This window comes from Falco naumanni, chromosome 14 (genome assembly GCF_017639655.2).
Source record: "Falco naumanni isolate bFalNau1 chromosome 14, bFalNau1.pat, whole genome shotgun sequence".
Taxonomy (NCBI): domain Eukaryota; kingdom Metazoa; phylum Chordata; class Aves; order Falconiformes; family Falconidae; genus Falco; species Falco naumanni.
The window spans coordinates 872,317-897,675 of record NC_054067.1 but is presented as its reverse complement, the minus strand read 5'-3'; the positions used below and the strand labels follow the sequence as shown (position 1 = coordinate 897,675).

The 25,359-nt window shown below is 46.0% G+C and overlaps 2 protein-coding genes across 4 annotated transcripts; one reads left to right on the top strand and one right to left on the bottom strand.

The window, feature by feature from the left end:
• Positions 1-38: 38 nt before the first annotated feature.
• MARS2 (methionyl-tRNA synthetase 2, mitochondrial) lies at positions 39-6,083 on the bottom strand. The gene is made up of 3 exons (XM_040614612.1): positions 5,835-6,083; positions 5,289-5,623; positions 39-1,262 (listed from the first exon to the last, which is right to left on the bottom strand). The coding sequence occupies exons 1-3, from the start codon at positions 6,040-6,042 to the stop codon at positions 84-86; spliced, it is 1,722 nt and encodes a 573-aa protein (XP_040470546.1). The 5' UTR covers positions 6,043-6,083; the 3' UTR covers positions 39-83.
• A 58-nt stretch (positions 6,084-6,141) lies between these two features.
• Positions 6,142-24,520, top strand: AIFM1 (apoptosis inducing factor mitochondria associated 1). 3 transcript variants are annotated; one of them, XM_040614303.1, is made up of 17 exons: positions 6,142-6,296; positions 8,805-8,932; positions 10,951-11,044; positions 12,020-12,049; positions 13,170-13,282; positions 13,414-13,544; positions 14,341-14,431; positions 15,191-15,275; positions 15,914-15,990; positions 17,159-17,267; positions 17,947-18,054; positions 18,843-18,931; positions 19,012-19,152; positions 19,700-19,842; positions 22,288-22,412; positions 22,953-23,149; positions 24,291-24,520. In XM_040614303.1, the coding sequence occupies exons 1-17, from the start codon at positions 6,203-6,205 to the stop codon at positions 24,360-24,362; spliced, it is 1,827 nt and encodes a 608-aa protein (XP_040470237.1). In that variant the 5' UTR covers positions 6,142-6,202; the 3' UTR covers positions 24,363-24,520. The 3 variants fall into 3 exon arrangements, with proteins under 3 accessions (XP_040470237.1, XP_040470236.1, XP_040470235.1); XM_040614302.1 differs by lacking the exon at positions 8,805-8,932 and adding an exon at positions 7,788-7,930; XM_040614301.1 differs by lacking the exon at positions 8,805-8,932 and adding an exon at positions 7,788-7,930 and having other exon boundaries at positions 6,142-6,320.
• Positions 24,521-25,359: the final 839 nt, after the last annotated feature.

The following is a 25,359-nucleotide window of genomic DNA, read 5'->3' as shown; positions in this document are numbered from 1 at the left end:
GATGGGAGGAACATGCTTTTAACAAAGACAACATTTTCTGGGAGTTCCCAGAGGCTTTTATTTACAGAAGCTGTTGTCAGAGACTACAGCTTCTTGGTTTCTATCTGCTGCTGTCTTGGCTTCTCTACTCTGTGAAATAAGATGCCGGTGTCAGGTCCAAGCTGTCTGCCTTCAAAGGGACATAGCTTCCCACTGTAGCGTGGCAGAAATGTCAAACTTGAGAGATCTCTCTCTTCTGGCTCAACACCCAGCCTGGAAAGCAACCTGTCTGCAGTGTGTGGGATCACGGGCTGGAGGAGAGTCCCATAGACACGCAGACATTCCAGCGTAATGTGGATGATGGTGTCAAGCCACAGCTGCTCTGCAGGGTCTTTTCGGTTGAGTTTCCAAGGCCTGTGTCTCTGGAAGAAACTGTTAGTCTGCCTTACACACAGGGCAATACATTCTAAAGCCTTGTAGATCTGGAAACCTTCAAAATAACTAGCCACCTGCAGAGGCAGAGAAGCCACAGATGCCACGAACTCATAGTCTTCAGCAGAAGCCCTGCCCATGCCTTTTGTCTCCCTGTAATCCAAGACATTTGGAAAACAAGACTGTGAGAAACAAGGGTAAGTGTTGCTGGGGTTAATGCTGAGGGCCGTTGACCGATTCAGAAGCCCCCCAAGTGCATCTGCCAGTTCTGAATTCACTAGCTTAACAACCTTCTCATCATAATAGTCACAATCCCGTTCAGGGACACCCTGCCTTAGCAGGAAGTACCTAAATCCATCTACTGTGTACTGTCTGATACAAGCAAAAGGATCAATCACGTTGCCCAGGCTTTTGGACATCTTCTGCCCATGGACAGTCCAGTGGGAGTGCACAAAGATTCGCTCAGGGGGAGCCAGCCCTGCTGCTATCAGCAGCGCTGGCCAGTAGACAGCGTGAAACTTGAGGATGTCCTTGCCCACAACATGGTGCGCAGCAGGCCACCACTCGCCGTGTGTCTCGGGGTAGCCCACCACGCTCAGATAGTTCACCAAGGCATCTACCCATACATAAATAGTTTGTGTTGAGTCACTGGGGACAGGGATACCCCACTGCAGCCGGCTTCTCTCACGAGAGACAGACAAGTCTGGCAAGTCCTCTTCCAGCCAGTGAAGCACGAGCTGGTAGAAAGGGTCAGGGGAAATGGTGCGTGGGTTATCCCGGAGCCAATTCCGCAATGGATCCTGGAACGCTGAGAGCCTGAACATATAATTCTCCTCTTTGGTCCAGTGCACCTGAGAAGGTAGGAGAAAAGAATTACAGCCCAAATGCTCTGCAAAGTTTTACAATCTGAATACAGCATTCTCAGCGTGGAGTTTGTCACATGCTCCCTCTGCATTTGGGTGTGCTCCCTGCCACGTGTAAAGCCCCCGGGATCTTTCTGTGACTAGCTGAAACTTCCTCTCCTCAGACACCGCCTCACTGGGCTCCCCAGGACTCAGGCATTTGGGATGGCTCATCACTCTGCTTTTAAAGATGCTTATTCCCCAGGGAAAGCAATATCTTTCTACCTGCCAGATTTATCTGTCAGCAGGCAAGAATTAGGGAGACAAGAATACAGTTTTGTAAGGATTTTTTTTGCAGTAATAGTAGAAAATAATAAAAAGACAAAATGATAATTTTTAATTACTGCCTTACTAACAATCCTGGTGCATGCCTTTGCTTTTCTTCTAGGTGCTGTGTTCCTCTTTTTCCTCTTTTGAAGCATCAGTGCATCTTAGTTACTAACGTTGGTAGCCTATAATCATATTAACGTACTGGCAGCACTTCTCCCATACATTCAAATTCATTAAACGACACATTTAGCTACATTAATGAAAAATTTCTGCATAGATACGGTATAAGTGAGCTGTGTAAAGCCACTCAAGAGATCTATGGCTAGGTCAAGAATTCTTACCTTTTAAAGCTAAATAAGGCTCTAAGATAAGAAAGTTTAGGCTTTGGCATCACGCAGGAGAGTTTCACTGTCTGACACCGAACCCAGTAACTTCTGACCGAGCCAGAAAGCACTTCACTCTCAACAAAAGCAATAAAGAGCCTACCTCACCTCAAGCTGAGATGCCCTAAGGAATAATTAGTCCTAGTGGTACAACACTGATTTACAATGTAGTTTAATTTATCTAATTTCAGTAGCAGCCAGTAGCAAATACCACCTTTGCTTACTTGATTAGAAGGTCACTTCAAAAGAAATACTCTTCTCTACACAAATCATAAACAAGTTAGACAAAAATGTTTTGGTCCCACCCTCTAATTTCTTTGTTTTTCTGTAACCTTTTTCAGTCTCTGGGTACCACTCTCTGAGTTCTGTCCCGTAGTAATGTTTCACACAGAGCCAGTGCCATGTCCTCCCTCCAACATGCCCTTTTACACAATCCAGTGATCCTTTTGGTAACAAGTCAGGACACAAAAGCCAACTCAAAGTGGGATCTGCAATCATTTTGTCCAAAACTCTGACCAAGTCTGGTGTTTAGCTCTGAAGAGCTCATGTTGTGTCATCTGCTCAGTGACAAGAGCTGGGCTACCTATCAGCTAGCCACCTGCAGGAAAGGTGGTTCACAAGTGAGTAGAAAACTCCTCAGTGGGAAAGGCAAAAGAGACTAGAAATAGGCTGTCTCCTGAGAGCTAGTAAGTTAGAACTTGGAGCATACAGACAGGTTGATAAAGGACAGAGTAATTTTAACAACCTGCAAACCCATTGTCTTCGTTCAGGGCTTGCCTGTGAACAGTTACTGGAATATCTGCCCTGCAGAGAAATCTGTGAGCCATCTGTCCTGACCTTCAAACAGGCCTGACCTTAGGAGCCCAGCCTCCTACTCACAGCAGTTACCTGTGGGGTTAGAACAGGTTACTCAGGGATTTAGCCAGGCATGTCTTGAAAACCTCTAAGGATGCAGGACTGCAGAACCTCCCCAGGCAGCCTGTTCTGCTGCCTGGCTCTCATGGCAAAGAAGTTTCTCTGTAAATCCAGTCTAAGCCTCTCGTGTTTCAACTTAAGCCCATTCTCTCATCCTCCTGCCATGTACCATTAAAAGAACCTGGCTCCATCTTCTTGATGACCTCCTCGTAGCTATTGGGGAGCTTCTGCCACTAGGGCCTCCCAAAATTTTGTCTTCTCTATGGATGAAGAAGCCGGTTCCCTCAGCCTCTCCCCAAAAGGCAAGTGCTCCAGCATCCTAACCATCATGGTGGCCCTCCACTGAACTTCTTCCAGTTTCTAAATTGTTTCCTGTATTGCGGGCTGGAAAACTGGATGCAGAAACTAGACATGCTCATTAGAGTGCTGAGCGGAGGGGAACAATCACATCCCTTGAACAGCCATCGCTCCTGTTCATATAGCTCAAGATTATTCCGCTGGCTGGCTTTGCTGCCTCATGGTTCAGCTTCTTTACCAACCTCCCCAGGGCTTTCTCAGTATGCTCTGTGGACAGTTAGTTCCCAGCTCGTTTCCTCACTGGAAAGAGAATTCCTGCAGTGCCACATGCACCAACTGTCTCCTGGCTGGACCTGAGCAATGACTTCAACAAATACAGCTCCCCTTCCAGTGAATACAGAACAGTGCAGTTCCTGGTCCCGCAAAGGAGCATCTGCTCACTCTACAGGTAAACTAATCCACCTCTCCACACCAGAATGAATCCATAAAATGAGAGCAGCAGAGGTGGGGTGGGCCCTCCACCTCTCTCCAGCCCCACAGCCTGCTCACAGCAGGGCTGGCACCAGCCAAGGTGACTGGAGCTTTACCCAGCCAAGACTGGACACCCCCACATCGCTGGGGACCTGCTCCATGACTGCACCACCCTCCTGGGGGAAGAGCTTATCCTAAGGCTCAGCCTGACTGCGCAGCACAGCTTGTGGCAGCATTACTTTGGTCTAGCACCTGGCACCCCCGAGAAGCATAGGGCTTTGGGGTCTTTGTAACCGCCCTGTGCATAGGTGTAGTCTGCTATTAGCTTGTCCCTTCGCATCCTGTCTGTCAAATTAAACTGGTGCAGTTCCCTCTACGTCTTGTAGGCCTGCGCTCCATACCCTGACCACAGTGGGGGTTTGCTCCTCTCTAGCTTCTCTGCGCATTAAAGGACACAAAAGCACATAAGCAGAGTGAAGAAGGGAGATGATTTTCTACATAACAGACTCTGATCTCTCTGGGTTCAAGGAAGTCCTGAAGAACATCATTTAAAGATGAGCTTTTCACCCCCAGGCTCTACTGGACACCAAAAACCAGACACTCGACAGAAGTACAGGTTTTATGGCATGTTGTAAGCTCCCCCTTTTCCTTCACAAAACCCTCAAGCAGTGTCTCAAGCAACCCAATTGTCTTTGGTTGGAGATAAACACCTACCATCTCTTTCCACCCCCTGCAAGATTTTCTCTATACCACGTATGCTACTGTTTCTCTTGGACAGTTTGCTATGCAGCTAAGGCAAGTAACTGTTCTCAGGGTATATTTAACTTTGAAGCTTCACTGACTATTTTAGTTCTAAAGAATTATTTCTTTGCCTGGAAATTTCTCTTTCCCCTAAACCACATTAGCTGCTTTATCAAGAGACATTATTTGCCAACATACCCCCTTCTGCATGAATGAACACTCCAACGCCCCAGCCCCATACAAATATCACAAGAGCATAACCTCTGCTCAGCTCTGAGGCACCACTATCTACAACTACTGGATTAAATCATGTAACTCCCAACACCTGACAGAAAATGCAGCAGTGGAGAGACTCTTGGTCAGGTACCACACTCCTGGTTGCACTGCTGTTCAGTCATTGGGCTAGACCACAGGCAGACCATGTTATGGTGTTTTATGTAGGGCTGAAACCCATGCAGCAAGATTGATGAAAAGCATCCAGAGGCCAAACCGAATTGCCTCACCAAATAGGTCTGAAACTCCAGACACGCAACAACCACCTCAGTTTTATCTTTTATCCTTCTGCACAGCCAACTTATTTCATCATGGCTTTAAAACGCTGCTTCTAGGCCACCAGCCCACGGAACCCAGCAGCAGCTGAGCCCCTCCCATAGCACACGGCTGAACTATGCATCTACCGGTTGGGGTTTTGGCACCTCTCCCTTGCATAGCCACATACCACTGTAAACACGGAAGAGACATTCTGTGAAATACTGGCGAGTCTCTGCTGAAGTAACTACAAAAGGCTACAGGAAGCATTAAACCTCCCCAAATGTGGCCAGACCAGAGTGACAGATGAGCGTGCAGTGCCTCCCACAAGCGTGGCTGCCCTTGACCGGGATGGTGCACATGCTGTTACCTGATGGCCGGTCTCCAAAGACACCCTGCACAGGCGTCCCTGGGCATCCCTGCGCTCAGCGAGCTGGCTCTCAGGCAGGAAGCACTCCTCGGGAGTGCAGTACCAGCCCTCGTAAGACCCTTTGTAGAGTGCCCCGCCATCCTGGAGGGCACCCCAGAAATGGCGCACAGCCTGCTGGTGGTGGGGCTCGCTCGTGCGGGTGAAGTCGGTGAAGGAGACGGCGGCCTGGGTCAAGGCCTGGCGGAAGAGGCCCGAGGCCCGCTCACAGAGCTCCGAGGGCGACGTTCCTGCCGCGGTCGCGGCCTGTTGGATCTTCAACCCGTGTTCATCGGTCCCTGAAACGGCAGAGAGGCCTGGGTGCCGCGGGGGCCGTGGCGGGGGGCGCGGGGCCTGCCCCCCCGCCCCCGCGGGGACAAGGGCCTTGGGACGACCCGGCGACACAGGGAACGGCGACAGCCTCATGGCCCCGGGGACAGCCCCGGGGGAGGCGGCTCAGCCCCAGGGCCGGGCTGGGCCGGAGGCTGTGTATGGCGGGCCCATACTCACCCGTGGAGAGGCGGCCCGGGCCGGCTCTCCGGAGGCCGCGGTAGCGGTGCAGCGCGTCGGCCAAGAGAGCGGAGTAGAGATGCCCGATGTGCGGCGGCCCGTTAGCGTAGAAGATGGGCGTGGAGAGCAGGAGACGGTGGCCGGACCCGGCGACGGTGGCGGTGGCGCGGCGAAGCGGGCGCGGGAGGCGGCGGGGCGGCCGCAACATTGCGGCGCCACCACAGAGACGGCGGGGCAGAGCGGCCGCCCGGAAGGGCCGGCGGAGGCGCGGCGCCGGCGGCCAATGGGGAGCGGGCGGCGGCGCACGCGCAGTGCGGGCGGTGGGGTCGGGCCGGCGGGAGCGAGTGCGGCGTCAGGCGACCGGCGACATGTTCCGCTGCCGCATGGCGGCCGCCGCCGCGGGAGGCCTGGTGTGTGCCCTGCGCCCTCTCAGTCCTGCGCCGCGGGGCCGCGCTGCCGCCGGTGAGTCGGGGCCGGCCGCTTCTGGTACGGAGGCGCGCTGGTACGGCAGGCCCGGGTCTGGGGCGGGGGCTCGCTTGGGGCGGCGGGCCCGGGGCTCTGCGCGGGGGGGCGGGCGGGTTCCCTGCCGCTGGCTTCCTCTCACAGGCGGGTCGGGGCGACCCTCCCCGTGGGGCTGGGCCTGTGTGCCCGGGCTTGGCGGCGGCACGGCCTAGAGCCCCCATCCCGCTGGGTCGCTGCCCGGGGGGGCGGGTGCGGTCGGGAGCCGCGATTTCCCAAAGCTGCAGCTTGCTCGGCGGCCCTCGGCTCCCGTCAGCCGGGGAAAGGGCACCCGGACCGCGATTCCAGCGGCGCTGGGCAGGAATTTCACAGGAAGGCTTTTGGCGGCGGGACGGGCGCGGGGCGCTGCGCTGCCCTCGGTGCACTGGCAGCTCGGCTCCGCCGCCCCGGGCGAGGCTTGTGGGTAACGGGTGCAGGGAGGTGCAGGTGCTCCGCTCCCGGGAGTGGGAAGGGAAACTTCTGTGTTTTGGAAACCGTAAGTTAGATGGGGCTATTTGGCGTATCCATGTCTATTTGGATGCTGGTGACTTTGCTGCTGGTTTATATCACAAATATGTGCGTTTAGGCAAAGAGATCAAAGGGGTGTAGCAGCCGCCGTGTCGGCTGAGGCTCGGAGGAGGGTGGAAGGTGTTTCCTGCGTGGTGGGAATAAGTTCCGCAGAAAGGCCCAACCACTTCTGCAAGCTTCAGCTGGCTGGCTGGGGTATAAACACAGCGCTCAAAGCCATCACTATTTAGCGATCTAATTGGGACAGGCAAGAGTCTGTGATTAAACTATAGTAAAATAAAATATTATGTAGCTGTTCAGCTACATGCACTCTTCGTCTTGCTTGCCTGCTGGTGGATGCCTTCATCTGGATTGGCAAGCATTGCTACTCCTTTTCATTTGGAATGCCCTTTTTGTCAGCAGAAGCCTCTTTCTGCTGGTAGTTTACCTCAGTGGAATAATGTCAGCAAAGGGATTTTTTTTCCTTGTATAACCATACCTACCGCTCGTCCTGACAAGATTACACTAGCCTCTGCTCACACATGGTGGAGCAAAGTGCATCATTAGACCAGTCCCTGCCTCTGAGAGAAGCGGCCTGAAGAAAGGCATAAGAACAGCAGACATGCAGTACGTGCGCATCTCTGATGAATCTCCCAGTGCTGTGCGGCTTAAAGGCTTCTTCAGCTGGAGATAGTCTTTCTAGCTTCCTCACAGACGTTCCTGCTATTAACGTGTTCAGTTACTCTTTGATCTTACAGATGGCTTTGGTATCCACAACTGCCTGGAGCAGTTTGTTGTGGCAGAGAATAATTCACTAGTCACTCTGATGTGGTCCTGGGCTTTTCAAACAAATAGCTTGTTTACATGGGTGCAGAAATTACTTGGTCTCTAAATTTCAAAACATAACTTTGTATTTTGTGTTTTTCTCTAATGAATTGTATTCTTTAGGCAACTTGTTGCAGCGCTGGAATGTTCCCATAAAACTGCAGATGAGCAGACAAGTGGCTAGCTCTGGTGTGCCTGGGGGCAAAGGCGATAGTTCTGTTTTTGTCCTTATTGTGGGCTTATCAACATTAGGAGCGGGTGCCTATGTAAGTAGAAAGGTAGTTCATGGAAAAAAGCTGCGATACATCTCTCCTATCAGGCATTTGCAGTATTTTAGCTGACTTCACGTAGCTTTTTACCTCTGTAACTATTTCTTCCTTCAGAAACCTTCAAGGGGAGCTAACTGAGCTGGCTGGAAATTAACTTCATTCAATAATTTTTTTAACTGTAATTTCAGTTACCTTTTAGGTTTCTTTACTGTGAAGTCACACTCCCCTTTTTTTTTTTTCACATATTATGATCAACCACAGCTGTCTGTTGCCTTGTGTGTGATAGTAGCATATACTTGAGGGAGACTTGGATGGTACATGCTTTTGATACCAAAGTAAACCATTGTTTGCTAAATCTCAATTCAAAACATTAGCATTTAGCTTGTGTAAGTATGCCAAATCAACCCAAAGTTTGCCAGCGTACCTTTATGCCCTACTTGAAAGATTGAAAAGGATAAAGCTTTTCAGCCCAACTTAGAGAGTAAATCACGTTCCCAGACAGCTGAAGGGTAGCAGCATTACCTAGGAGTGAATGGGTCCTAAGTTTACATCATACAAATACTTGTTTCAAATTCTTTCTCTGAGGGTCATATTCATTGAAAGTTCTGAGTCCTTATTTTCTGCTAATGAAACTCTTCACATGCAGAAGGCTCCTGGGAGATAAATTCAAAATAGTGCATAGAGGAAAAGTCTTCTGCTAGTCCCTTTAAATACGCTTTACTGTGCCCTGCTGTACTGTATTTTTTTTTTACAAACAAGGTAACTGAAATTACAAAGCACATTCTGCTTTTCCAAGGATCTGTTTAATCAAAAGTCCTTAATATTCAGCTCTTTCCTTCTCTTCTCTTTCATTGCCTGTCTTCAACTACAGTTTTGCAATGTCATCATCTAAGATGCCCTTCTAGATCACTGACGTCCTCAGGTGTTCCTGGCAAAGCTGGCAGCAACCTGTTGTTGTACTTAATTGTAGGAGGAACAGTCACTGGGACAGGAGCTTATGTAAGATGCTTAAATGTGTTCTAATGGGTGAGAGGGTGGACGGAGGGTACTTTTCTGTATGTCTATGTACTTTAGCTATGTACTTTAACTAAACTTTGTGCTTCCTGGCCTCAGATACTTAATTTCAAGGGATACTGTCAAATAATTTACGTTTACCGATTTGATATTCTCAAACAGTGTTGTTATTAGTGGGAAAAATTGCCTTAGAATTAACTTTTCCACATTAAAGCTAAAAGCAATTGGCCATCCTCAATTTGTAACCATCTGAAAGGCACTAATTAATGCATCTATTCTGATATCAGCAGTGTTGGTATGCGAAAAAAGGAAATCAACTAAATGTAAATATGCTAGAGGAAAGAAAAGAAAACATGTCTAGCTTTGATTTCTTCAGAGAACAGCACTGAAATATTGCTCCATTAGCTGGCAAAGTACACAGCTGTGTTTCTGATTAGAAAGAATTTGGCATTGTCCCTTTGGAAAAATCTATTCTGAAGACGTGACTTGTTTTTTGCATGTATGTAGTAGTCACTTTTTTCTAAGGGATCAGATATAATTTGCTGTATGCAGCCCTTCAGACTCACTTAAAATAAATCTTCATGGTTCTGCTTGCAAAAGCAGAGGTAGTTTTGTTAACCGTGACTTTTATATGTTTAAGCAAAAGGCTTTAAAATCATTTTAATTCTTTTTAATGCTAATAAGTTCTTGTTTTCTGGTATTTTTGACAATTGTTTCAGTTCCCTGTATATGCTTTTGTCTGCCTGTGCTTTTTTCATGTCTGGCATTAAATTATTCAGTTCTTGTTTTAGACTGTTTGCTGTTATAAAGCACCTAATTGTGGGAATTGATAAAATGCATAATATCTAGGAAGTAAAAGAGATTTCAGTTCCCCAAAGGAAATAACTTCTGGTCAAACATAGTTTGGATGTCATAACACTCAGTTAGCTAACAATACGTGGTTTGGCATTGGCTGCAGGAGACTTTTATTTCTTGCTGGAAATGTTCCAGTTTTAATATTCTTTCACAATTCAAAATACAGCCATTGGATAGATGGTTGTGTTTCAGACTGTCTTGATGGACTTCCTCTCTTTTATAAACAGTGCAAAATGAAAGTTAAATGTCTTGTACATGCGATATGGATTAGTAGCAAGACTAGTTTTGACTTTAAAAATTGTTTGCTTCCCTCTAATTAATCAGCTGTGGGGGCAAATACTATACTTCGACCTGCTTCCAGCAGTCTCATTGTCTTTTGCTTCTCTACATTATTTCTCTACATAACTTGGAAGTTAACATGATCTCTTAAAGGATGTTCCCTCCTTGTCTGTTTCACTAAATTCTGTCCCCAGAACATGCAGGCTATACTCGTACTATATCCTGAGTTTAACAGACAAATAAACAGAAGGTCAGTGTTCAGGCTCGGGAATCTCTTCCAGCTGAAGGCAGTTGCTAGAACAGCCATGCTCCTGTGTTTGAAAAGCACTAACATCATGCTGGTAACATCTGGCCTGAGGAAATCCATTAAGGTTGTTTGCTTGTTCTGTCCAGCTGCTCTAGGCTTTTGAAGCTGTAGTTGCTTTTTGTCTCGAATTTGCCTTCCTTTTCTGCAGCCTTGCATTGTGCCATGTTGCATGGCCTAGCTTGCAAATAGGCTTGGGGTTTGTTTGTCTGCGTTTCCTTTGTAGTATCTGGTTCCTCTTGAAACAGGTCTGCAGCCCAAAAACATCTGCAGAAAGGTTACTTGCTTGCTTATGGAAAGCAACCAGACAACTTGAGATTCATGACATCATATGAAGAGCAGATAGTTTTCTGAGTGCATTCATCTTGTAGATACATATATATACACACACACACACCCCTTTATGGACACTTTTCCCAGTGAGATCTATTTGGGTCTGTATGCTTTAATTGAAAGCAGATGGATTTTCTGAGCAAGCAGGATAGACAAAAGCCTGTCGGGGGTAGGAGCAGAGTGGTGGCTTGATGCTGTAAGATATACAGGGTAAATATTTCTTTGTCTCCAGGTATACAAGACATTGAGAGAAAACAAAGAGCGATTCACCAGCCGTGTCACAACAGTAACTAAGCGATCTCAAGAGAACGAATCATCTCCTTCTGGTGGGTACTAGCCTGCTAATTGTAGGTTTGGGTCTGTTCTTCAAAAGCTGCTAACTTGAGACCTCTAAAACAAATGGAACAGGGCCCTTCTGAAAACACAGTTTAACATAAGATGTGCATTCACAGCATTGTCACTTCTTGGTGCATTCTGTTGTTTGTGAATTCCAGTGTGTTCCCAGCATAGAAGACGGTGCTAGCTTTCCATGACCCAGAACAAGGCTCTATTTTACAGATCAGCGTGAGGATAACGTAGGTCATCTCCTGCGGCTCCTTTCTGCTGTTTATGCCTTCTGTGATAAAAAGAGGAAAGAGTTTAAAGAGTTTGTGCTGCTTTTGGCCTTTTACCCTTATGCAGTCTGGTAAAGACACTGTGTTCTAAAGGGATAATATGATCTGCCAGCACAAAATCCTTTGTGCTGTGCTGTGTCCCTGTCCCATGCATAGTGGGCTGGGCATGTGAGAAATACTGTGCTTGGGCCACATGTAGAGGAAGGAATCGGGACAATTAGTGAGGCTTTTGATGATGCTTTGCAGAGTGTATGTGGACCACAAGTTGCTCATTGAAGATCGCTTAATTTATGAGATCTTCAACTGCAGTGTCTGAATTATTGAGCCAAAGGATGATATATTTTGTAGTAACAGTGGTTTTAGGTCATAGAAGATAGGTCTGTTATGTCACTTTACTTAGGAAATCAACAAAAAGAATATCCTGCAGACAGAACAGACAACTGGTTGCTTTGGTTTGAGGAAGAGGATAAAAAATGTTTATCAAGTTGAGACTGGAGGGCAGAGAGTAAGCCTAGATGCTGAAGCAGAGGCCTTGGTAAGTCTGTATTTCTGGAGAAACTGTCCCTTTATAGTGGAGAGCAGCCTGTTAATCCTATGGTCTCCTTGAGTCAGCCCTGAATTGCATCTTCCAAACTGCAATATCCTTGATAGCCTGTGCTTTGCTGAATTGAGTGTCTTCTCTTTCAGATACAGATGCTGCTTCTCAAGGCACAGCAGGTGAGTCTTGATGGTAATATTTAACTGTTCTATTCCTGCATGCGGTTTAACTGCATGTTGTTTAGTAACAGGACCTGCATGTAGGAAAAAATGCATTCTGGTAGGAAGTCAACAGTTGGTCTCCTTTCAGAATACAATTACAGAAAAATATGCCTTGGCATTTTAGGGAACTTTGCTTTCTTATAAACTGTTCACTGAATGGCCAGTGCAGAGTTTTGGTCTTGCTCACGAGTTGATTTGTGTCCTTAAGCTAGATTTGTGTCCACACAGCTAGATCAAACACTTTCCAGTTTGTATTTTCCAAATAATTTTGAAAATCATGTTCTGACTTGAATGACATCCAGCTCATATATCTTTTTCTGGTGTTTTCAGTAATTTTTTGGCTATGTCCCTCTTGCTAGCTCAGCAAACTGTCACTGTAAAAACTGAATGTTGGATCTCCAGTGCGTTGTTTGGCCAGAGAAGAGGCTGAGCATGTTTTTGCTGTCCTGAATCTGCTGTGCAGTGGATGTCCTGGCCTTGCATCGGTCTTCTGAAATTGTGTATTGAATGCTGGAATCAAACTTTGGGGGTCTTTGACTTTGCAGTCACTTCACCCAGCTGTGCGAATGTAGATCAATTTATGCAATTAAGCTCTTTGAGGGTCTACTGGACAAGTAGCACCTGTTCAGAGTACAACTTGAAACCTGCTAATAGCCTGTGTGCTTAGTGGTATTTCAAATTTGTTAACATAGATCATTCTTACTCTTAACATCTTAAACGAGAAAAGTAGATCTGTAATAGAGGAGCTAAAGCCACATGATTAAAGCTGTGCTCCTGGCCTGTTCCAAAACTCTGCAATTGCCATTGAGCTTGGCTGTGCAGATCTAGCTTAGGAAAAATAATTTGGTGAAATCTGACAGCTGGATTTATGCAGGGAGCCAGCTTTGAGTGAAGCAGCAGCATGGTTCCTGGGGGGAATGCATTGGGGTGGAAAGGAAAGGGAGGAGAAGTTTATTGAAGGGCAGTTTTCCAAAGGAAGTCTGTATGTGAAAGGCATCTGGTAACATACTCTGTTCTTTGGGGCTGGGCTGTTTTCCCTGCTGTATCCGCAGTAAGCTGTCCAATCTGTCACCTGCAGCTCCGGGAGCTCGTCCTGAGGTCCCATCTCATGTTCCTTTCCTGCTGATCGGTGGAGGAACTGCTGCTTTTGCTGCTGCCAGATCCATTCGGGCTCGTGACCCTGGTGCCCGGGTAAGAGCTGCCCTGTTCCAGAGCAGGCTTGTGTGGATGACTGAATGCTGTGCTTGCTTCAGAGCCTCTGTCATGTGTTTTGCCATTTGCCTGGCATTGGTACAGCTGATGTGTTTAATGACCAATTAAAGGTGCTGATTGTGTCTGAAGATCCTGCCCTGCCCTATATGCGTCCACCTCTTTCCAAAGAACTCTGGTTTTCAGATGATCCAAATGTGACAGAGACTCTGCGCTTCAAACAGTGGAATGGCAAGGAGAGGAGGTATGTGTCACTTAGGGGTAGCAAGAATGGAGAGTGTTTAATGAAAAGTTGACAATGATCAAACTGTTCTTGTGAGAGACCTGCTGCAGAGCTTTGAAGGATCCCCAGAGTGCTGTGTGGACAAAAAACTGAGTAGGTTTCTGTGTTTGTCTGATACGAAGAGGGCTCTGGGATGTGCATGTGTCTTGTGTACGTTGTTGCTATGCTGATCAAAGAAGAGACGGAGCACTGCCTGCTGCATGCAGAGCTTGTGTGTTATTTTGCACTGGAGTAGCTAACTGACTACCTTGTGGAGTCCATGAGACTCTATGATGTAAGCTGCAGACTCGAGTGTGGCTTCCCAGAGATGCCAAGAGGTTACAGACAAGTCAGTCGAGCACTAAAGAGCAGACTGAAAGGTGTGGCTGTGCTGGCAGTTGTCAAGATGAACGCTGCTTCGCACATGAGTTAGCTCGGTACTCAACACCTCTTGAATCTTGCTGTGATTCCCTTAGACATACACCACCACAGGCAGCAATCCTGTGAAATATGTTAATAGTTAAGGTGAGGGTATAGCTTCACGGTTTAGAGCAGAGCCCCAGGGGCCCTGGATCACACTTGAGTCTTGTGACTTGTGTGATAAAGCCTTACTGACCAACACCCTTGAACGTCAGTAGTATGAAGACCCTAATTCTTAAAAATAGTTAAGTAAGAATTCTGGAGCTTGTTATGGATGCACAGAGTTGTCTTTGTATCATTGGTGATAGCTGGTATCACAAAGAAAGTAGAACCCATTTGATAATGGAGATTTTTTCAGTATATATTTCCAGCCGCCGTCATTCTATGTGCCTGTTCGTGATCTGCCTTTTGTAGAAAATGGTGGAGTAGCAGTTCTCTGTGGCAAGAAGGTGGGTACAGCATCAGCTGTTCTAGCATCATACAGTTCTTCCCAAGCAGAGCCTGTCCTGTAAGCTGAAACTAAACAACTGTCGATGGTGGTGTGGAGGGTTGGCTGAGGAGGAGAATGTGTACAAGGCTGGGACAAGTATATATAATGAAGCAGGGATCTTAAGGATAGCATGAGTGACATTTGAGAACGGAAGAAGCTATGAGGAATAGTAATGAGCTGAGGGAAGATGAGGAAGGGGGAAGGATATATCTAGAGTGTGGGCATGGGAGAAGAATATGTAGAGCTTAGAGACAGGGTGTGACAAAATGGGAACGAGGCTATATATCAGAGGGTTAGGTAAGGAGAATAGGGTGGTCCGAGTAGTGGGTTATGCTGTGAGCAAGAGCATTGTGCAGAAGCAGCAGGAAGGTGGAAAAGTTAATGGTGAAGTTTCTAATATATATGCTTCCTTAGTTACTTATATGTTGCTAAAATAATATTTGTGTGACTCCTTGTACTACTGTGCTACACCAGGTATCGGAGTCCATTTCTTAGATCAGGTTGATCTTTGCAGGATCTGAGTCTGTGATGGCTACCAAAGAACTTGTCTCAATTCCTACTTCCAATCTTCTCCCTTACCCCCTCCCACCCCCCTAAATTTAAAGGTGTGAGAATGTTACTTCCAAGTTTGCTTCTCTAATCAATAGTTCATGCAGTTTAACTCAAAAGGCCTACGGTGCATGGAAAGTTGAGCTCTCCTGCTTGTTTAATTTTGCAGGTTGTGCATATGGATGTTAGAGGCAACATAGTGAAACTCAATGATGGTACCCAGATATCCTATGACAAATGTCTAATTGCCACTGGTAAGTTGTTGGGTTTTTTCTCTTTGTTCTTTGTCTTGTGCCAGGCCAGAAACAAGGCAGTTTCTGCAGTATGTGTCAGATGCTTGGTAGAGCAGTCAGATGAAGGACAGTCATATGGACAGCCATGCCGCTGGGTTTTGCATCTGCTTCACATCAGCCAGCTTGTCCAGGACATTCAAAGTTTTGCCCTGTGAAAATCAGTAGGGAAAGAGGAAAAGGTGACTTTTTATTCCTAGGAATAAATAAAGGAACTTCTGTACAGGCCAGCCTCTGAATCCTGCCTGTAGCGTTAGTGAGCAGAACCACCAGCTCTTGCTTGGACAGAGCACTGCTCCAGCATCTAACCTTAGCACTTCTGTTCACTTCTATGCTTAAAGTGGAAATGGCTGTCTCCAGTCAGTGGAGCAAGGTGTACAGCACTAGATCTTTTTCCCCTGGGTGACTGTTGGATCATCTACTGCTTTCATGTTAAAAACCCAGACAGCAACAGGGAATAGGGAATATTGTAACAGTTTGGAAAGCACAGTCAAGATTAAAGATAGCTTTGCATTGTCTGGATAGCCAGTGATGTGGCTGTGGTATCATTAGTCTCTCTCTCCCCCCTTCTCCTTCCCTCCCTCCCTCCCTGCTGTCCTCAGGTGGTACCCCAAGGAACCTGTCTGCCATTGAAAGAGCAGGAAAAGATGTACAACAAAGGCTGACGTTGTTCCGAAAGGTAATCTTGAGGTGCTGCTGGACCTGGGGTGAGGCTGAAATAATCGGAGCCAGTACCACTACTTTCAGCTTTTTAGCTCTACTGCTTTGGGTCTAGGACAGCTTGGCAGCTGCTTCTCTCAGCTGATAACCAGGAATCCATTTGCTGTTTATTCTTTTTCCCCAAGTGGGTAAACAGGGTAGAGTCTACTAGACCACTCATGTTTGCCTCAGGCCTGAGAGCTGTAATGTGGTTTTTTAGTTTCCCTTCTGTATGACTTTGTTGTGCCTTCCAGGCCTTGTAAAAACACAAGCAATGTAAGCTCTGCAAGTCAGTTTGGCCTGTAAGCAGTGTGTGCCTTCAGGACCTTGAGTAGACACAGGAAGCTAGCTTAGTACTCCAGCCTGACACCCATCTTGATTATGTGTGCGCCACAGTTTTGCAGCACATGGGCAAGAGGTTGGCCTTGGGCTTGAGACAAGACAAACTGCTCTCGTGCTCTGAAATTTTGGCTGAGAATGAAGTTGAGTGTTCATGTCAGCTCTTGAATTAGCTGAGATTGTTTTCTGATGAACAAATAAACTGATATCTGTGCCTCCTACATGGCATTTCTTGACCTTCGTCCTGTGCCTTTGCACAGAATGAATAAGACATGGAAGTTGGTCAGCGGTCTTCTGGTTTTCACTATAGAGTTGCTTTTTGTTGACAAATTCCACTTTTCTTGAAAACGAGGGATTTTAAACAGGCATGCCACAGTCTCCTTAGTCTAGTTCAGGGAATGAATCAGGAGTAAGAAGCTGTATGGGAACTTTCTGCTCTGCTGGATTTCCCCTAGGGTCAAGATCTGCTTAGCTGTGGAAAGGGAAAGATGGCTGACAAGAGCTGTGGCATCCTTATAGTACTGTATGTGCTATAGTATATTTGCATCTAGAAATTTCTTTGTAATTGCCCTTGAAACTTAGGGGAAAATGCAGGAAAGTCAGATTGCCTGGACAGGGAAGAGCTTGCACAAATGTTAGGAAGCCAGAGGTTTTTTCTGTGCAATAGACAAACAGGAGGAAGGAGAAATATGTTTCCTTTTCTAAGCTGGGGAGAGAGTTGCTCTTAGTTCAAAGGGAGAAATTGGAAGAAAATATCTTCTGCTGCTCTTCCTGTTTGAGGATATTTGAAATGGAAATAAATCTTTCAGATTGAGGACTTCAAATGTCTGGAGAAGATTTCAAGAGAAGTCAAGTCTGTCACAATTATTGGTGGTGGTTTTCTTGGCAGTGAACTGGCCTGTGCTCTGGGAAGAAGAGGTAAGTGTGCTTCTGCAGGCAGCTTGTCTTCAGCTGGCACCTTGACGGAAGTGATAGACGTTGAATGTAAGCAGCCTGACGTCATAAGCTTCTTTTTGATTCCCCAGCTGCTGAGATTTTGCACAGACTTGTGGTTTGCCTGAAATAACCTTAGTGCACATGTGTTTGGTTGGCTATATGGCATGATGTGGTTTGCCATTTTTTCTCTCATTAGCTCTCAAGCAGCCCCTGACTACAAAGGGATTTGTAAGTTGGGCTCCCTGGAAGCTTTGCAGGCTAGTGCATGTTGCAAAGCCATTGCACTCCGTGAAAAGTTACGTTTACTCTCTCAGTGCTAAAAGCCACCCTAAAACTTATTTCAAAGGGGTTGGGAAGAACTGGATTCTTTACTATCAAGTGCGTGCAGCTTTTTGAGTAGTGTCTCTACGGTAATTTTTCTAGTAGGGGAAGTTTTCTTCAACATACTAAGCATTTTACTTAAAGTTGGCTCTGTAGGTGTATGCAAAACAGTGGTCAGTCACTGTGACACCTGTAGAAAATCTGGGAGACCAAACTCCCAGTTTTGGAAACTTCTGTCAAGCTCCTCGTGTAAAGTGAAAGCATTTGCGTATGTCCTGAAGTCTGTGCTGCTGCTCTTTCTCCATGAGTTGTAAGAAGCCTGCTCTTGCTTTCCTTTCAGCACAAACCAGAGGCCTGGAGGTGATTCAGCTGTTTCCAGAGAGCGGCAATATGGGCAAAGTCTTGCCTGAATATCTGAGCAACTGGACCACAGAGAAAGTCAGAAAAGGTAAAGCTGCACTTCGATGCTCTTCCTCTGTGAGTAGCAGAGCTGTGGTGTTTAGGCCAGTGGCTGTTGCATAGCTCTTCCTTGTGACATACAGCGCTCTGCTTGTTTTGTCAGTGGAGCCTCGGGAAGACTGGGTCCCTTGTGAGGTGGCCCAGGTGCAGAATGGAACAAGTTGAAGTTCAGACAGCTTGGGTAGCACAGAGCTGCTGTGAATCTGTGGCTTCTTAGCAGCTCTGGGAAAGCCAACCAAATATGCATGCTGATGCCAGTGAGGTTTTCCCTCTGGCTGTTCCTGCACAGAATGATCCCTGCTACCGTACTTGCAAGTTACTTTTAGTGCCCTCTAATTTGGAACCAGAATTGTCTTACGATAACTGCCTGTTCTCTTCTGAGTTGTTCTAGTGTCAAATAATTTTACTTCTTACAGCCTAATGCGGTCAGCCTAGAGTCACTTTGCAAGAAGGGCTGTATAGCCCCATGCCTTATGCATACACCTTTGTGAGGCCACCTGCTGTAGTGTTTAGCTGATAAAGTTGGTAAGATCTGAGATACCTTTTTCCATTTGCTATATTAAATGCAGAATATATTTATGTGCATAAGTAAGTGGAGTGGGGATAGAGGGAGGAGGGATATAGTTGGGGGTGCAGACAGCAGGGCCTGATAACCCACGGGTCTGAGTTACTTTCTTTTGCTGGCCCCTGCTTTGTCTGCATCTGCACCAAAGATGCCTGCTTCAGCTGAAATCTCTGCCCCTGAGCAGGAGCTATGTTTCCTGTGTTTGTTTCCAGAGGGTGTCAATGTCATGCCTAATGCTGTGGTCAAGTCTGTCTCTGTCTGTGGCAATCGGCTGATGATTAAACTGAAAGATGGCCGAAAGGTAAATGTAAAAGCAGGGAAAGGGTAACGTTTGCAGGGGCTTTGAGAGAATTAAGGTAATAATTATGAAATCCCAAACAGGTGGAGACTGATCATATTGTGGCTGCAGTAGGGCTGGAGCCTAATGTGGAATTAGCAAAGTCAGCTGGGCTGGAGGTGGACTCTGACTTTGGAGGGTTCAGGGTGAACGCGGAGCTGCAGGCACGCTCCAATATCTGGGTGGTGAGTATGTGCAGAGGAGTTTCCTGTCTGCTGGTTATGCTGATGCAATCAGAATACACAGAGTTATGGGGGCTGATATACCTTGATTAGGTGAATGGGGTGAAAAGTAGCACATAATGAGACTAATTGCAGTGCAGATCCTGCTGGCAGCTCTGGAGTCTGTTCATGCACCACAGCACACATTGTTGCTGTGGTAACGACTGTGCAAGTTTTTGAATATTTATGCTGTGTAAGAGGAGTTGGGGTAACCTAAAGATAGCACAGATTACTATTGTGTAAGAGTCCCTTTGGTGGGAGTTGAGACTTTGATCCCTCCAGAAAAATATACCTGATACTGTCTTATTTTTAAAAAAATTGGTGAAAAATGCTGAGAAACTGGGACTTGTGTAGCCTGGGGAATGGGATGTTAGTGATGGCATTTGGGGTTTGTAAGGAAAACTCAGTTCATAGCTCCACTTTGTTCTCTTCCCAATTCCTGTTTTGTTTGTACATTAATTTTAAGCTTTTGATTTTAATGTTTAGTCTGCACTGAATGATTCTTTTTAAGGCCGGGGATGCTGCCTGCTTCTATGATATCAAACTAGGTAGGAGACGTGTGGAGCACCATGATCATGCTGTTGTGAGTGGAAGACTAGCTGGAGAAAACATGACAGGTGCTGCGAAGCCCTACTGGCATCAGTCCATGTTCTGGTAACATTGATTTCTTCTTTTGGTATTTCTTACTTGGTCACATTGCAGGAGCTATGAAAAGATACACCTTGTAAAGGTTTCTGTTTCCTGAGTGTAGTGAAGCTACTTTAGCAAATACTTGCTCCCAGAAGCTCGGGGCGTGGGAAGGCATTTGAGCATCTGCTGCTCTGCCTTGACTTCTGAAATGTTTTTCCTTCCTGCAGATCCCAGTTTCTCCTTGAATGAGTGCCATTCGGCAAAGCAAGTAGTGATAAAGAGCAGCCCCTTTCCTCATAGCAGGCCAGCTTACAGGTTGAACTCAGCAGCAGCTTGTGCTGAGGAACTTCAGATGATCTTAACAGAAAATCTGTTGGTTTCAGTTGTGTTGTGTCTTTGCTGATTAGCTGAACTGAGGCTTTAGTAGCAATGCGTCACTGCATCCAGGAGTGTATGTGAAAGTCTGTTGTTTTCTAGAGAGAGGTATCAAGAAAACGGGCAGTTTTGCTGTATCTTTTCAAAGTTCTTTTTTAAATAAAACAAACAAAAAAACCCAGTGAAAAAAATAATCCCAAAGCCTGTTAGCTCAAGATCAGGAATTTAAAGTTAGCAGACTTTAAATATGGAGGAAAGAGTTTTACTTTTCTTGGAGAAACCCCCTCAAAAATAGTTATTTATGACTTGCCATCACTTACCTGAACACTTGGTCTGTACTGCATAGATGTGGGACCCAGAAGAGTTTCTTCACTTTTAAATAAGGACACAGAACCATCTGTTTCAATTGTGTGTTTTTCTTCAGGATATACTTTACCATGATGCAGATGCAGACGGCTAGGGGGCTGTGAGTTGCAGTCTTGTGTTTTGTTGAAAAGTGTTAACGCCAGGGGTTTGCCAGCCCTCACTGAGTGAGACTTCCTTCTCCTGTGCTAAAAAGCTGGCAAATGGCAGGAACTCATCTTACATTTTCTTCAGGATGTTTGGGATCCCTCCTGAGCTCTGACTTGCTCACTGCTGGGTGCCTTGTCTGCTTAGCTGACGTATTCCCTTCAGTAACCTGAGTCTGTGATGAAGGATTCTGGCTGGGAAGGTAGTGCTGTACATGTAGTGATGTACATACAGAGATTTCCAAATTGTTTTGTGTGTATTGTGGTTTTAACTCCAGCCGGTTACTAAGTACTACGCAGTTGCTCGCTCACTCTTCCCCCAGTCCGTGTCGCCCCCTGCTCTGCTCCCCAGGATAGGAAGGAAAATTGGGAAGGAATGTAAAACTTGAGGGTTGAGATAGGAACAATTTAACAGTTGAAATAAAATAAATTTTAAAATAATAATAGCAATTGTAATAAAAAGAAGGGAGAAGGGTAGAGGAATGAAGTCCAAAGGGAAGGGAGAAACCAAGTGATAACCACTACAGTTGCTCACCCTCTGCTGAGCAATGCCCACCCAGCTAGTCCCCAAGCATTGATTGGCCAGCTCCAGCCACCCCCCCCACCCCCAGTTTATATGCCAAGCATGACATCCCATGGTATGGAATACCTCTTCGGTTTGTTCAGGCCAGCTGTCCTGGCTGTGTCCCCTCCCAGTTTCTTGTGCCCCTGCAGCCCTCTTACTGGCAAGGCCTGGGAAACCGAAAAGTCCTTGACTTAGTATAAATGTTATGTAGCAACAACTAAAACAACCTGTGTGTTATCAACATTGTTCTCATGCCAAATCTAAAACAGCACTGCACCAGCTACTAAGAAGAAAATTAACCCAGCTGAAACCAGGACAGCATGATGTATCAATTTCCTCGGCATAGATGGGAATATTTTTGACCTGTTATGCTTACTGGGCCCCAAACCACAGCTGCTTTGACTTCTATAAGCACCCCAGTTCAAAGTCAGCAGGTACTCAGTTCAAGGAGGTGTTACAGTAATGTGTTCTCTTTGATCTTCTTTAAATGCTCTTTGAAACATACACTAAATAATTTTCTGTGCTGCAAAGTCTAGTGCTTATAACTCAGCAGTGCCGGAAGTTTGGTCAAATGGTCTTACCAGGACCTGGAGGAACACTTGCTTCTGCCCCAACTCTGTCTCCAAGTCGTACTAAGCAAGGAATATAGAAGATTTTTTCAAGTACCTAACAACTGCAAACTCATGTTTGAATGCTGAGGTCAGATGTGTGAGTTTCGAAAGACTCAAGATACCTGCAGTTCTTGGAAGCCAGCCAGCTTCCTTCAAGGGAGCAGGCCTTAAGTATTTTAACTTTTTGTTCATTGTCTTGCTTTCTTCTGAAACTGATGGCCTTAGACTTGCTGTGCTTTGACTCCTTGTTCCACCATAACGTATGCAGAAGAGTCTAATTATGTCAGTCAGCCTGCATACCATAATCACTCTCTTGGACAATACTCATTAAGGGTTTGGGGATGGATGGAATTGCCTTGTATTTGTCTCAGTAATGCTACAAATTATTTTTTCCCCACTTTATTCCTAGGAGTGATCTGGGTCCTAATGTAGGGTACGAAGCCATTGGCCTTGTTGACAGTAGTTTGCCAACAGTAGGAGTCTTTGCTAAAGCAACAGCAAAAGACACACCGAAAAGTGCAACGGAGCAATCAGGTAGGCTATAGTCCTGCTTGGGAGCTGACTGGGTGCATGAAGGTTTTTGTGTCTCTCAACTCTTTGTAGTCGCTGCAGAGTTGGTCTGATCTCATTGCAGAGCACTAGGAGACACCAATCTGCTTCTTTTCTAGACCAAGCTTTAAAGGCTGGTTTTGATATTAAAATGTGATTAAAAAATAACGTTCCTCCAAGAAGACCTAATGTAACTCAGTTACCAAACTTTTTTTCCTTAGTGAAACTTAATTTCCTCCACAGCAATAAAACAATCAGTTTTTGCTGATTGTGTAGATCTAAGCATATTGATTCTGTATATACTGCCTGGAAGAAGTAGACTCTTGTGTTTGGTGATGGGAGTTGTCAGTGTTGTGCCTCATGTTAGGATTACTTCATTCTAGTGTTAATAAAACTTAACTTTTGCTGCATGCATCTCAAAGGTCTGTTACGGAACCCCGCTCTTCAGTCTGCTTTCACCATCACGGGCAAACAGCTCCTGCTTTTTTTGCATGGGACGTTTGATATCTTGTATCTTTGCATTAGGGACAGGTATTCGATCAGAGAGTGAAACAGAAGCAGAAGCCTCAGAAGTTCACGTTTCTCCAAGCTTTTCACCAACACCTCAAGTTCCAAAGCAAGGAGAAGATTATGGCAAAGGTGTAATTTTCTACCTCAGGGATAAAGTTGTGGTAGGAATTGTATTATGGAACATCTTCAACAGGATGCCTATTGCTCGAAAGGTCAGTACAGGACTAGTATGCTGAACAGTGAGGCTTGCTTATATTGAGGATTTTCTTGTGGAAAATTCAATCTACCAATTTTAAGTGAGGATAAATAAATGCACATGCTCTGTGTGGAGCAGAGCTGTGCAATACCCATGCTAGCCCTGTCTTAGGTAAATTATGGGAGATGTCCTTGTGCTTTTCTGCATGTTTGTTCAAAATTCTTACAGAAACAACTTGAATTAAGTTTATACTTCAAGACTTGCCTTTGCATGGCTGGAATTTTGGGTCTGTAGTAAGTACAAGCAAGAATCACACTTGACTGAGCATCAGAGTGAAATGTCCTATTTTTGTGCTACTTTGTCTAAAGTAACAGTCTTAAACATATATTATCCTAGATGCACAGCCACAAAAGGTCAGGGTTAGAAGCAGCCTTGAGTAGGTGCTTATTCTGTCTTCATACTCCAAGGTAAGATCATCTATACTTAGGTCATTTTTTTAACATCTTTGGAGAATTTTGGCAGTTTGAGTGTGATTCCACACAATCCCAGGTGATCTGTCCCAAAATGAACTGTTCTTATTGTTGGAAGTTTCGGTTGGTTATTTAACCTGAAGCTTTCATGATGCAGTTTAAACTTGTTACTTTTCCCATCCCTGTGAAAGAGACATTCTTCCTTCTCTTAGCCGCCCTTCCTCTAAATCAGAGAGCCAAGTATGTACAAGGATCCTTGGCCTTAGTCTCATTGTCTAAAAGATAAGTCGCTCAAACTTGCAAACTTATACTAGCTCCTTTAAGACAGTGCAGAGAGACTGGCTCATCTTCTTGGAGTTGAGATGAATCAGTTCTGAAGATACTTGTTCCCCCCTGCTGTAAAGGGAAACTCAGACATCAGAAATAAATCCTATAGGGACAGCGAGGTTGGTTTTAACTCCAGCCATTCCTGTAGGGAGATAATGCTGCATTTAAGACTTCCTTGTAAGTTGTGGCTGTAGTAAGTATTGTTGTCATGTTGTGGACTGCCTAAGTTGGTGAGTTGTCATCAGCAGAGCTTCAGAGAGGATCTAAGACATTCATCACATTGGCTGGTGACCATGTCCAGTCTTGCAGCGCTGGATTTTTATAGTATGTGTGTCGGGTTTTAACACATTCTTCCTTCAGATCATCAAAGATGGGGAGGAGCATGATGATCTCAACGAAGTAGCGAAGCTTTTCAACATCCACGAAGACTAAACTCCAGAATTGGAACGTCGCAAGAGGAGTGAGTAGGGCAGCAGAGGCCACTGGCTGTGTGCACCCCTTCATCTCAGACTACTTCTTCTGAGTACTTGTGAATATTTCTGATCATGTAGCGTTCTAATGTTTGCACCAATAAAATCAGGTTATTCTAAGTTAAATGTCTTCTTCCTGCACCTCTGCATTGCTAGTTTTGAGAGGGGAGCAAGCTGCCTGCTGTTGTCAGTTTTTCCCCTTTTATCAACAATGGAGACGCCTGCAGAGCTACCTCTTTTCATGCAGCACTTCCCGGCTGGTGAGCTTGCAGTCCTGCTGCGCAGAGGGCTGTGCCATTCGCAGCAAGAGCTGCCTGTGTAGGAAAACCACATCCCTGATGGGATGAAAAAAATGGGATGCTCCCGTGAAAGCTTGTATTTGAAGCCAGGTGTGTGCTCCAACCTGGTGACCAGTGTAAGATGGGGTATTGAAAGGATGGGAAAAATAAGGAGAGGGGCTTACCATTGCTAGGACAGGAGGTAAGGGACTGAATTATCAGAGTGATGGAGGAAGTGTGCTAATGCATATTTGGAGAGCACAGGATGAAGTGGGTGGGGAGAACCAGTCACTGGTGATGCAGGACACAGGGGGCATGATGATGTCAGGAGCATGTTATTAGTTCTCTGGCCGTCATGGGTGAATTTGAGTCCTTTCTAATCACACTCAGCTCTTGGATGTGTGTGCCAGGTAAAATGGGATGCAGGAACGGCATATAACACGACAGAGTGGGTTGGGAGTCAGAGAGGGAGGTAGTATATCCATGGAGACAGGTTGATGCTTTTGGCATGTGAGGGGAAGGGTGTTCAACTGCCCCTGCTTCCCCTGCCTCAGGAAGTGCTCCAGTGCTGCCAAAAAGTTCATCCCATGGTCTGCAATTGTTTCTGCTTATGTTGGAGATGTTCCTCAGCATGAAAAACTAGTGTGTCAGCTGCAGGGAAGGCGGTGCCACAGGCCTTCA

Coding starts and splice junctions, on each gene's coding strand:
- MARS2 (XM_040614612.1), bottom strand. CDS start 6,042: ATGTTGCGGCCGCCCCGCCGCCTCCCGCGCCCGCTTCGCCGCGCCACC. Junction 5,624..5,834: donor CCCGGGCCGCCTCTCCACGG/GTGAGTATGGGC, acceptor CTGCCGTTTCAG/GGACCGATGAACACGGGTTG. Junction 1,263..5,288: donor CTTTGGAGACCGGCCATCAG/GTAACAGCATGT, acceptor CTACCTTCTCAG/GTGCACTGGACCAAAGAGGA.
- AIFM1 (XM_040614301.1), top strand. CDS start 6,203: ATGTTCCGCTGCCGCATGGCGGCCGCCGCCGCGGGAGGCCTGGTGTGT. Junction 13,545..14,340: donor TGGAATGGCAAGGAGAGGAG/GTATGTGTCACT, acceptor AGATTTTTTCAG/TATATATTTCCAGCCGCCGT. Junction 18,055..18,842: donor CACAGAGAAAGTCAGAAAAG/GTAAAGCTGCAC, acceptor GTTTGTTTCCAG/AGGGTGTCAATGTCATGCCT.